Raw genomic sequence first — 12,500 nt, 5'->3', positions numbered from 1 at the left:
GAAATATATCAATTAGTACAAACTAAGGAGTCTATAAGAAAACAAATGCACTTTTTTGCTTTGTACAGCTTGCAGACCTAAGACTATTCTAACTTACACTTAAAGAAACTAGATTTTGGAATTGAACAATCCTATGCAGTTCTTGGTTGATCATTAACACTGGTTTGACTGTATTTGACTTAAGTATACTAAAGGAAACCTTGTTCCCTTTTTATAGTACATGGTGTTTAGACAAATTTTTGAAAAGTTGGAGAGCATTGAGATTCTTGGTTTTGCAGTTTGCCTATTTTTTAAATTGGTTTTTGTCATAGCAGTCAGTCATTTTTTCAGTACTCGTCAGAAAAGATAACTGGTTATCAAATTTCAATGTGTTGGGTTCTGGTTTCTCTCCAATCTGAGTGGCAATTATGCACCTGCACAAATCTCAAATAGCTGCAAAACTTCTGTTTGCTGCATTTGTTACCACTGTTTCAGATCGATAAGGTTTCCGAAGACTTGTAAATGAAAAATCACTGGTTGTGTCAGTGACATTTTGCATGTTTTCATTTTTGGTCAAATTTTTTGGTGTTTTGCAGTTTTGGATGATTTCTTCTGCAGTTTTTGCAGTTTCTTAAAGACCCCAATGCCCCCCTATCAAAACAATAACAGCTTGTTCAAGAGAAATTTGTCTCAAATTTTTATCAAGTGATACCCACATCGTCAATTTCATCTATATGAGTGTAGAGCTGTGACTGAGATTTGCTTTTGATTTTGTCAGGCACGAGATCTCTAAACTGCTATTTCTACTCCTGCTGTGATATCTGAATAGGCAGTTCATTCCATATTCACCTTACTGGCCGCCATATTTGTGTTTTAATTTCGTCTAGATTCGTTTGTGACGCAAATTGTGTCATGCTACTCACGCAAAGGCACGCGCACACACGTGTAGACTTGTCCACATGTTGAAAGCCTTCGGTAAAACAGAGTTAATATTAACACATTAGTATAAACTCTGGGTAGTAGGAGGCAGCCTGTGACTGCATGCGCCAACTGTTCTTCAGTTGAGTATCGCACTAAAAAAGCAATGGGTTCATGAACAGCTCCTGTCGATGCCAAAATTGCAACAAAAGGACTTGCTCAGGACATAACTTGTACACTGGTCAATCGACAGGCCGATGATAGGGCAGGTAATCAATAGAATAGATACGTGAACTCAATAGGCATCAAATATATTTTTAAACAAATTTCGCTGGTTCGTACGCTCTGATCGTTTAGCCTGACAGGGTTACCACTCAATACGGCGGCACCACTTGATAGAGGCTCAAGGATAACATAGAGCGAGGTTAAAACGTTAGTTTACTCCGGATTTACTTATGGTGAATTTACTGCAGTTACCTTATAAATGTAAGCGTTTGCACTATGATTAAATAAGAAATTACCTTAATAGTAATAATGGAGTGTACAGGTATTAACGTCGTTGTCTCAGAAACAATTCTCACATGACACAAAGACTTTGCTTCCTGCAAAAAACGCTAGCACAAGTCAATGATCTCAGTTCTGTTCAATGTTTGGTTCAAGGCTCGACTACTGTCACATTTGAAACGCCATCTTTGAATTGTTCCCACCAGTGCATCAGGCCGACTTTGGTAATGTGGCAGTTTGCATACTGTCCTGCAATATCACTCGCTGACAAGACCCTGTTCCAAAGATTAACTTCTGTCACCTCACCCGGTCCAAAACTATTTTCGATTTGGAAGCCCCCTCCAACTGTATCTTGATCTTGTCCAATAACAACTGTTCCGCCGGCTGGAACCTGATGATTTTCGTTCAAGCCTGTTCCATTGCTTCGAAGTCGTCCATCCAGATAAAGCTGCCAGGCGCCTTTTGTGCTTTTCCAGGTAACACAGACGTGATGCCACATGGTGTCACTTATTCCAACTCCGGTAACACTTGGAAAATGATCACAGACAAAGGTACGTTAAAAATTCTTATAATCTCCAAAGACTTTATTTTCCTATAATAATTGCAGATAATTGATTAAAAGCTTAAGTGGTAAGACAGTTCATTCTATGGCGGAAACACTACCAAGCAAGGCAAATTTAATATACCCAGGGTCCCTCTCCAAATGTTATCATCATTGCGACATCATCGCCATAGTTTTTGTCATTACTATCGTTGTTGTTTTTGCTACTCATCATTACAATTGCGATTATCATTGCTTTGTAGTGCGAAGAAAAAGGTTTCAAATTTTTTCCGATGATGGTTGAGCCCTTTTATCCAATCCCATTGAACTGATTGAGAGAGCATAATAACTATTACGATAAAGTCCGGATATAACGCACTTTGTCATTGGTTGAAAGGGCGTGCTTTATCAGTCTAGAGCATAGAGCTGAGGGAAAGCTGTCACGCCATCTGCCAATTTGTTCTATGGCTAGCTTTCTCACGTTCATTGAAAGCGACACTTCGGAATGAGCGAGCCGACAAGTGACAAAAGAAGAACCAAATAAAGGTTTTGAACATGCCAAACGCCGTAATTTTCATTATTGTAACGTGCACAGAGACGAAAATCCTCAGAAAGAAAACGAAAAGGGCTGTCCGAGTTTTCAAGGTTTTCACGCTTAGTTGGATTATAAACTTACGGACGGTAAGATAAATTAAACACAGCTAACACTCGTATAGCATATACAGTTTAGTTTTCGAAAAAAAAAAAATAGAACAAAACAGGAATGATGAAACTTGAAAATATATCCAAACTGGCATAACTGTTAAAATTCCATACAAATCACGACGATGTCAGACCGCGACTACGATCATGCTAAAGTCCATCGCCGCTAGCTTATCATGGCGGTATCTGGTCATCGCGCGCAGTGAAGCAAAGACTCAGAAATTACATCGGCCGCACTTCGAGTGAACTTTATTAAGAACTTGCTCTGATATCCTTCCCGATGCGTTGAGTGGAAGGCCACATAAGTGACAGCCGAGTTTACTGCGCTGTCATTCCGAGAAATCTACTTGTTCCTGTGAATTCACTCAAAAAGTGAGGAGAAACACTCGACTATGTATCATCTTTCTCCCTAAACTTCTTTCGTGCTGTGGCAGCTTTCTGCGTGTTTTACAACAGAACAGATCTAGAGCACAGTCTTCTCTACTCATTAACTAGAAGTGCTTGATATCCTTGAAAATTATACTTGTTTTTTTCTTTCTTCATCATTCCTGTTAGCAGAGCATGCCCTGTCTCCTACATACGCAACGCAAAATGACGTTGACTTTTTTCTAATTTCTATAAAATCTATAATCGTATTTCTGCACGATCCTCGCAGTAAAGAGCACTATTTAAGCAATAGTGAAAATCAGACCTGAAAAAATTCAAGCCTGTACGGGATTCGAACCGCTGACCTCTGCTATACTAGTGCAGAGCTCTACCAATTAAGCTAATAAGCCAACTGGGAGCAGGTCATCAAGTTAATTAATTCGACATAAACCCGTAAGATGATAAATCAAACACAACGAATATATAAAATTCATATATATGAACTGCGGTTATAGAAACGTATTTGTGCACGATCCTCGCAGTAAAGAGCACTATTTAAGCAACAGTGAAATTCAGACCTGAAAAAATTCAGGCCTGTACGAGATTCGAGATTCGAATCGTGCTGGGAGCAGGTCATCAAGTTAATTCTCAGGTCATCAAGTTAATTTGCAGATTATCAAGTTAATTCGTCATAAACCCCTAAGTAACCCCTGTTGGCTTTTAAGCTCAATTGGTAGAGCGCTGCACTAGTATTGCAGAGGTCAGTGGTTCGAATTCCGTACATGCCTGAATTTTTTCAGGTCTGATTTTCACTATTGCTTAAATAGTGCTCTTTACTGTGAGGATCCTGCACAAACACGTTTCTATAACCGCAGTTCAGATATATGAATTTCATATATTCGTTGTGTTTAAAATCTATAATAGTAATTTCGCCAAAAGTCTGGCACTTCCTGAGCATTTTCTTTATCCGTGCTTGCTATTTCATTGCACCATGATGAGGGACTATTATATGCCAAGGTAGCCCTAAGGTAAATCCGAACGCTATAATAACTCCTTACTTGGTCGATATTTTGCCAAAGGGACTGTTTCCACGGAAATGGCATGGTCATAAGCTATGTTCTTTTTTTTTGGTCCGTGAAAGGCGGTCAGATAGATAAGTTTGGTCTGTGTGCCGTATAAAAAAAAGCAACAGCAACTTACTGCTAAACTTATTTCCTCGAGCCGCACTGATGGCCCTCCGTCATTTTTGTACGGACCTCGCTGTACTTTTTCCGTACTGCCACGACCTCAGGTCGATATGCTCTAGCAGGGCCCTCTCACTCGGTTAGTAGAAAGTTAGTATTTTCCCTTCCTTTTATATTTCCACATAAATTGCTTCAATACAATGCCAATCGCCCCAAAAAGCGTCTAACAATATACAGCGGAGCGCCGGTATTTTTTCAATACCTTCTTGTTTTGTTTCACACATCACTTACCTTTCTCTCCCATTCACAATGATCCAAATTATCGAACTTGGATTCAAAGAAACAAAAATACCGTTTCCAGAAGGACTAGAAGGTTCTGCGTAGCTGTAGAAGCACGGGTAATCATTTGTATTTGTATCCTTCCTTTTAACAAAAAGGCACACGCTGAATTCCGAGAGAATAAAAGAAATGGCGTTTTCTCTCTTGGCGTAACTTTCGGTGGAAAGCTGTTCAAAAATTATTCGGTAAGCTGTGAAAAAAACAAACAAAAAACAAAATCTTGAGGTGACCAGAAATCCTGTTTTATGCGTTTTCTAAGGAACGTCTTACGACTAAGGTCTAGGATTGAGCACCCTACATTGTTTGTCAACCATTGATCTAATTGATAATACAAGAAACTAGATTATAAATAGTTAACAAGCAAATATCAAGACATCTTTGGTACTAGGCGTGGTCAATACTCTTATCGACCACGATATTCATCATCACAGAGGTCAAAATGTTGTGTGCACCTCGTGAGTCTACAAAAAATTTAATTTTGACCACTGTGATGACGAATATCGCTGTCGATAATATCAAAGACTGCGCTAAATGCGACGAAATGCGAGATACAAAAACCCTTAACTTGTCGCGTTTCATTGTTTCGTTTCAAGTTTTGGGTCGATATTTCGCGTTTTTTCACCTCACATGATCAACTCATCGCGAAAAAAAAATCATTTACCTATCATTTTGCGTTGTTTTTAAGAAGAATCTGCTAAGTGTGATTGCAAAAAGCGTATCTATTGCAAAAACCATCAAAACCTGTTGCCAAAATTTAGGCATTCATACATCGGACTTTAAATCTGTCTCACGTCTCTACAAACCTGTTGAACAAGACAGGCCTTCAATCTTTTCACACTGTGTCCCGTGAAATCCTGGTGCACAGCTACAGTTATATCCTTTGACTCCGTCTGTGCAAGTTCCACCACTTTTGCAGGGATGGCTGCCACAAGTAACTTTTTGGGAGCATACGATAGCGTTAAGACTTGTCAGTATTGTTCTGCTAGACATTCTACGTAGTGTTAATATAAAAAGGACTGCAGAAAACATTGGACACCTACATTAAAGACGTGAGACTAATTTAACTCTGATGGTGGGCAGTCATTTTGCCGCTGTACCAGCCATGTATAAAACGGTAATTTCTCCAAATATACATATTACCTCAACTTTTTTACTTGTTGACTTTAAAAAAAATGTAATGTTCGACATCTTGAGATATTTTTCGACTTAAACGTTAGCCATATACCCATACATATTTATCATATGACCCGTCCGGCCCCGTTCGCGCAATCCCATGGGAAACTATAGTGAAAGCTGACGTGTGCAAAGCCGTCCGGCCCTGCTTTCCTCGCGTTGCTTTCTTCCAAAAAATTAAAGGACAACAGAAATGAGAAAAATAGTCGCGGTTTACAAGGAATTGGGAGTTTCCTTTTCTTACTTGAAAATATGAAAGAAAAGGTTTTAATTAAATATTTTGTTATCATGCTCGTGTGGCCTTATGTGCGGGTATATTGCGTCCTATTTATATTGAAATTTCCAGCACTTAGTGGTCATATGATAAAAATGCTTATCGACTAAGTTTGGTCGGGTCGGATGGGATAACATATTTTTCTCTTGGTCACGAGGTACGTCGTGGCCTCGAGCATATACTTTCCAGTCCGCCCTCCCTTTTCGTCAAGAAATAAATAATATCTAAAGTCTTGAACTTTTTCCTTTCCTTTCAGTTTTCTAATTTTTTTTTTCTTAACACGCTGTTTCATTCTGTTTCGTTTGTGTCTTTCCTGTTAAAGTGTTGGTTCTTTTTGTTTCCAAGTCTCGGAGACAAATATTTTGCCATTTTCCTCGACTAACATCACATCACCATCTCTATTGTGCTGTTCTAAGTTGCCTCTTACCCAGATCAGTACAAGTTTCTCCGGTCCAACTGGGCCTGCACTGGCATGAATAAGATTGTTTTTTCTCTTCATAAACACACACACCTCCATTTTCACAACTTTTGGTCGTTGGACAGCCCTAAAAAGAAGTATTAACAGAAAGTGCTTCGTGAAAACCTGATCAGAATACAAATACGAAAGTACCTTAAAATTATCCCAAACTAGAGCTTCACCTGTCGCGGCAAATTATGACTTTTAAAAGCAGATTCCTTTGAAAAAAGAATTTCTTCTGAGTCCTATACCATGTGTTGCCTTTCGTTGAAAGGATACCTTGTCATACGAAGAAATATACTATCTTATAGACTGAATATCAGGCGATAAGATCATGGACTTTGTCAAATGCATTTCATACACTAGCATTAGAAGACTGCTCGAAATATATTTTTGCAAGAATGACAGAAGCAAATCAATGTCTTCTTTCTTCGGCTAATGCTTAAAGTAATCTTTGCTTCTGATAGCTTTACTTTATCGGTGTTGTAGTTTCAAAGCGACACGTGTAACAGGTGTTTTGTAGCGAGAAAAACTCTCTGGTTCTGATCATAGTGAATAATTTTTTTCTATAAACCACTCGCTGTCAGCATGGCAAATACTACAACAAGTTATTCATCAGAAATTTTGCATGACTGATGACTCATACGAGGCATATACAGAACAATTTAATTCAAGATCGAGTTTATCATTCGTCGAAGAAACGGAGACTGTTTTGTGTTCTTTTGTTTTTACCCACCATTTTTCGATTCATGTCATTGTTCAAGGAAACTTCCTTTCGCTTTCACAAAAGCAGGTCCAATTAAAACTTCCAATGGAAAAATTAGGTGATTAGCATTTTATTGATCGCATTTCGACTGCACATGGCGGAGTAATCGATGATGAATATTTGTTTAATGCCACCCAGCATACGTAAGAATAATACAGGAATCTTGCGTGAACCGTTCCGCCTTAAAGGAGGTAAATTGAAAACGAAAAAATTAAATAGTCTACTAATATCTCCCATACACCTTGCTGTGGTGACCAATTGTTGCCCGGTTAAGTCATGAATTGAACTTTCTATAGTTCTACCGTCGAAATAGTGTACAGAGAATGTTAGGATAACAGTCTCCAGCTTTGATTTATAGTATTACACCTTAGATAATGTAACACCGGTAAATCGATAAAGTGAGGGCTATCGCTTTTACAAAATAGCTATGAGTTAACTTGCAAAACAATAATACGTCTTTTATCAATCATACCGCGTCTGTCATCTCCGTTATTCTATGATAACAATTATCCTCATCGAAATAGATTTTTGCTCAACTTCAATTTTACTGTTATGATCATCACTTTCCCGTTTCCCTCCATATTAAATCTGAAAATTGCTAAAGAAACCAATGTGGCCACAAAAGACTTCAACCCAATTGAGTCGCTTCTTTTAACAAATGAAATATAAGCAACATGAAAACACAAAACTGGTTAATTTCAAAGTTTAAACTAACAATTTATCTCCTAATTTAACTGCAAGCCGCATCAACTAGGTCTCGTGGAGCCTAATATAAATATGAAGCATGTTAGGTTATTAGTTACCATAACAAGCATCGAGAAAGTGCCACCTTCCTCAAACTGCAAATGTGTGTTTTCTTTGACAACAGAGCTATCGTGCTTGTTTAGTTCACAAGTTCCTTTGCCATCAGAAGTTTGAGGAGCAAGGTTGAAGTTTGCTGATGTACACCAGGTGTTTTTCAAACAGGATTGACTACACCAAATTTGGCTGGGAGACCTAAACCGTTTTACAACGAAGCCTTTAAGCTGCATGTTTTTCAACGTTGAGAAGTATGCTGATCGAGAAACAGGGGAAGACTCTATTGCGGTGGTGAAAACTGCACAGAGCAACAATCCTCGAAAAAGGACAAACGGAGGAGCGTTTTGAGGTCCCATCACCAAAACCTTCAATATAATACACCGAATGCAAATATGGCGTCCAATTTGAATTGCCACCGTTCTGGACTGACTAGCCTCGTCTTCACGTGGAAACACAAAAGGATTATTACATGTGTGAGAGGTTAGTCAGTCCAGAACAATGCCAATTCAAATTGGACGCCATATTTGCATTCGGTGTATATGCGTTGGTTTATTGGGTTTGGTGAAGTCTTCAGCAACACGTCACGACCATATACAACTCTTTCATTGGTCGATTTATGGCTGAAAAATTTTGGAAATATTGATTAATAATTGATTGTTGATAGTGCAGTGTTGAATAACATTAATGAAAATCTTTTCGATTTGCGAAAAAGTGTTTTTTGGTCGAGAGAACATTAATTAATTCAAAACAGTGCACAGAACTGAAATTAAAATTGAAACTTATGGTTTCGCTGTGAAAGTGCATTTCGATCGGTATATATCGTGATTTCAAAATAAAAGAAAGGCGTTGAAAGATTGAGGAGCGAACTTATTTTACTGGAGGGTCTGGGAACAGTTACGCTGATCATTGATGCGCTGATGGGGGAGTGCTTACTCTTTTAGTAAACACGAAAATTTACATTCACATCTGGAAAACCTTCTTTGGGAACAAGTCCAGTAGACCTTAGGAAAAACAACTATATCACGCTACAAGGTGCAGAGATCGCTAGTTCATAATGCCATGTGTTTAAATACTCAGCCTGCACATTGTATTACGACGACCTAAATTCTAAAGAGAGCCTGATGCACACGTAAGATTGTAATTGCATTTTAAAGCAATTTTAGGCTAAAAAAAAAAAATTCCCTATCCAACACAATGTACTTCACTAGACTTTAGCTAACTTTCGTGCAGTCGGCAATTTTTACGTATACTTTACAGAGGCCTCTGGGTGGCCCTTAAGGTGGCTCTATATAGTAATTTACAAGGCTTTGGGTATTTCATACGTATGAATAATTCAGTCTCCCTTAGCAAATTTTTATCACACAGCACTCGATAGAAGATCAGTAATGAAAGCCTACAGCCTTAGACTATATATGGAAGACCCTTTCAGAACCTTAAAGTTGTTGCTATGGCAACTACAGATAGAAATGCTTGGCTTGTGTTTTTTTACCTACGTGACTTCTAGATGGTGTTTCTCGGTTTCTACGCGGCAAATTTTCTTTGGTTTTGGGGAAACAGAGTTAAGATCCAAGGAGCCTCAACTGATAAAGCCACAAGAAAATCTATACATAATTTTCGGAGTAATTCGCAATTTTCGTTTTTGACGCGTATTACATTTATGTATGTATAATATTCGATGATTTTTTTCGTAAGAGCTAGAAAAAGAAAAATCCCATCCCTGTGCCAATTTTCAAAAATTCACCGTCTGGAACGCGCCCAATATACGCCTTCAGATTACCCTAAAACAGTTGTTTTTTGTGACGTCATCAAAACAGATATTCTTCAAGTTACGGTAATGCGCATGCTCGCGTCGCTCTTTCTTCAGCACGAGCTAGCTGAAAATTAGCCGAGAAATAGACACTTACTTTTCCCCACCAAGGTGAAAAGTATACCTACGTATGGAAAAACATATGGAAATGCGTCTTAACTTGTAGTTTCCTCCGCTTCTTTGAAGTGTTCAACGATCTTGGCTAAAATACGGGTTGTTTTTGTTACTCGCGGGGCTTTCCAAGTTGTTGACGGTGGAGGCAGAGACAATACGCCAACAAGCCCTTCTGCTCCGAACTTCTCGAAAACATTTTTGAGATCTCGGTATGAAATGCCACTTCCGGCTATTTTTTCAGCAATTTGTTGCTTGATGGGAAATTCTGCGTTTGTTGGATGATAAAGAGTTCCTCGGAACGTCTGCAGGAGTTCATAGCGAAGATCAAGGTATTTCATGTCGTTTTCTGCGTACTGATAGACGTTTATAGATAGACGTTTATTGAGAAGAATACCTTAATAGCAGCTGGAAGCTGAATTGCAAAGGTGTACAAATTAGGTAATAGAACTATACAATAAAATCAAACCTAAAAGGGAACCAATTTACATATACAATTGTAATAAATGTTAGCTAAAATGTCTTGCGCTTGCCGGAATGAAAGTATCTCTGAACCGATTTGTTTTAAAGGAAACTCTAAATGGTCTGCGTTGTCGTAACTCCATAAGTTGACCTCGGTTATCGAAAGGCAGTAAGTGGTACAAACAATCCAAGGGATTGGAGACGATGTTGTTAAAGAATTTTAAGCAAAGGTCTTCTCTCCGATCCCTTAGGGTTTTCAGCTCTGCCATCTGAAGCACTTCTCTATAATGATTATCATAACCGTATATAATTTGTTGATGACATGTTTTCAATCAACATGTCCTCTGAAATCTTCAAACAGGAGTCAAAGACTATTCTTCTTAAAGCTTTAACATCCTTCATTGCATCGTGTGCGGGGGAAAGCTTCATGGAAAAGTGTCTGGTAAATGGATTGTTGATTTAATTTAACTGTGGAACTAGGATGTGTCTAAAACGAAGACCCAAAAACGAAGACCTAAGACCTAAGTACCTGTGGTCTAAAACGAAGACCCTGTGGTCTAAAACGAAGACCCTGTGGTCTAAAACGAAGACCCTGTGGTCTAAAACGAAGACCCTGTGGTCTAAAACGAAGACCCAGCGGTCTAAAACGAAGACTCTGTGGTCTAAAACGAAGACCCTGTGGTCTAAAACGAAGACCCTGTGGTCTAAAACGAAGACCCTGTGGTCTAAAACAAAGACCCTGTGGTCTAAAAGGAAGAACCACCGGTCTAAAACGAAGACCCACCGGTCTAAAACGAAGACCCACTGGTCTAAAACAAAGACCCTGCGGTCTAAAACGAAGACCCACCGGTCTAAAACGAAGACCCACTGGTCTAAAACAAAGACCCTGCGGTCTAAAACGATGACCCACCGGTCTAAAACGAAGACCCTGTGGTCTAAAACGAAGACCCTGTGCTCTAAAAACCTTGTTTTCAAGGAAAGGCTATACACTAAGCTAAAATGCTCTCATTTCTGTCGCGGGTAAATTAAAATGTTATCTTAGCGCGCGACCAACTTGACAACTACTTGATCTCAGTCGGTACAACACGTGTCAAACTTTGTTACGCAATTAAATGGTAAGATACATAAATATACATTTTAGGGCCTGTACGCACTGCACTGAAAAATTTGGTTTGGTACTTGCTAAAAAATTGAAAATTTTTTACCAGCGAATTTTGTTTTCGTGATGGCGTTCGCACTTAAAATGTGCGAATTATTTGTGTAACCACAAATGTCAATCAATCGGAATAGGTGCCGAGACTTCGTGACAGTGCGCTTCCTTTGATGTCGTTTCCGGTCAAATGCTGTCGCAAAAGAAAATGCCTCTGCGAAATGTTTTAATCGCCCTTATTTGCTCTTCGCTTTAGATCACTGGTCTTCGTTTCAGAGCAGAGTGTTGAAAGTCTCCAGGATCCGTAAAAGCCGAATCCTTCCCAACAAAACCAGAAGTAACTGATGACTAATCAAAATCAGGTTTTGCATGGCAAGCAAACAGCAAAGAAAGGCGATTAAAACATTTCGCGGAGGCAATTTCCTTTGCGACAGCATTTGACCGGGTACGACATCAAAGGAAACGCACTGTCACGAAGTCTCGGTACCTATTTCGATTGATTGACACTTGTGGTTACACAAGTAATTCGCACGTCTTATGTGCGAACGCTATTACGAAAACAAAATTCACTGTTAAAAAATTTTCAATGTTTTTGCAAGTACCAAACCAAAGTTTTCGGTGCAGTGCGTACATGCCCTGAAACGTATATTTCTATATCCTTACTATTTAATTGCGATACACAATTTCACACGTGTTGTACCGACTGAGATCACGTAGTTGTCAAGTTGGTTGCGCGCTAAGAAAACATTTTAATTTATGCGCGACAGAAATGAGAGCATTTTAGCTTAGTGTATAGCCTTTCCTTGAAAACAAGGTTTTTAGACCACAGGGTCTTCGTTTTAGACCACAGGGTCTTCGTTTTAGATCAATGGGTCTTCGTTTTAGACCATAGAGTCTTCGTTTTAGACCAGCGGGTCTTCGTTTTAGACCACAGGGTCTTCCTTTTAGACCAGTGGGTCTTCGTTTTAG

General features: G+C 39.0%; 1 protein-coding gene and 1 pseudogene across 1 annotated transcript; both read right to left on the bottom strand.

Moving 5' to 3' along the window:
• Nucleotides 1–1,346: 1,346 nt before the first annotated feature.
• Nucleotides 1,347–8,357, bottom strand: LOC148732990 (uncharacterized). Its single transcript, XM_088758689.1, has 5 exons — nt 8,007–8,357; nt 6,408–6,525; nt 5,337–5,468; nt 4,486–4,723; nt 1,347–1,928 (listed from the first exon to the last, which is right to left on the bottom strand). The coding sequence occupies exons 1-5, from the start codon at nt 8,355–8,357 to the stop codon at nt 1,553–1,555; spliced, it is 1,215 nt and encodes a 404-aa protein (XP_088614815.1). The 3' UTR covers nt 1,347–1,552.
• Nucleotides 8,358–9,963: 1,606 nt separating this feature from the next.
• Nucleotides 9,964–12,500, bottom strand: part of LOC148732989 (uncharacterized) — a 3,440-nt pseudogene continuing 903 nt past the window's right edge.

This window comes from Stylophora pistillata, chromosome 4, assembly GCF_964205215.1.
Source record: "Stylophora pistillata chromosome 4, jaStyPist1.2, whole genome shotgun sequence".
Taxonomy (NCBI): Eukaryota; Metazoa; Cnidaria; class Anthozoa; order Scleractinia; family Pocilloporidae; genus Stylophora; species Stylophora pistillata.
This window is presented reverse-complemented; position numbering and strand designations above follow the sequence as displayed.

What these genes read in the sequence shown, in the direction of transcription:
- LOC148732990 (XM_088758689.1), bottom strand. Translation starts at nt 8,357, where the DNA reads ATGGGACCTCAAAACGCTCCTCCGTTTGTCCTTTTTCGAGGATTGTTG. An exon ending in CTTTCTCGATGCTTGTTATG is followed by an intron (nt 6,526 to 8,006) that starts GTAACTAATAAC and finishes ACTTCTTTTTAG; the next exon opens with GGCTGTCCAACGACCAAAAG. An exon ending in AGAAACTTGTACTGATCTGG is followed by an intron (nt 5,469 to 6,407) that starts GTAAGAGGCAAC and finishes GCTCCCAAAAAG; the next exon opens with TTACTTGTGGCAGCCATCCC.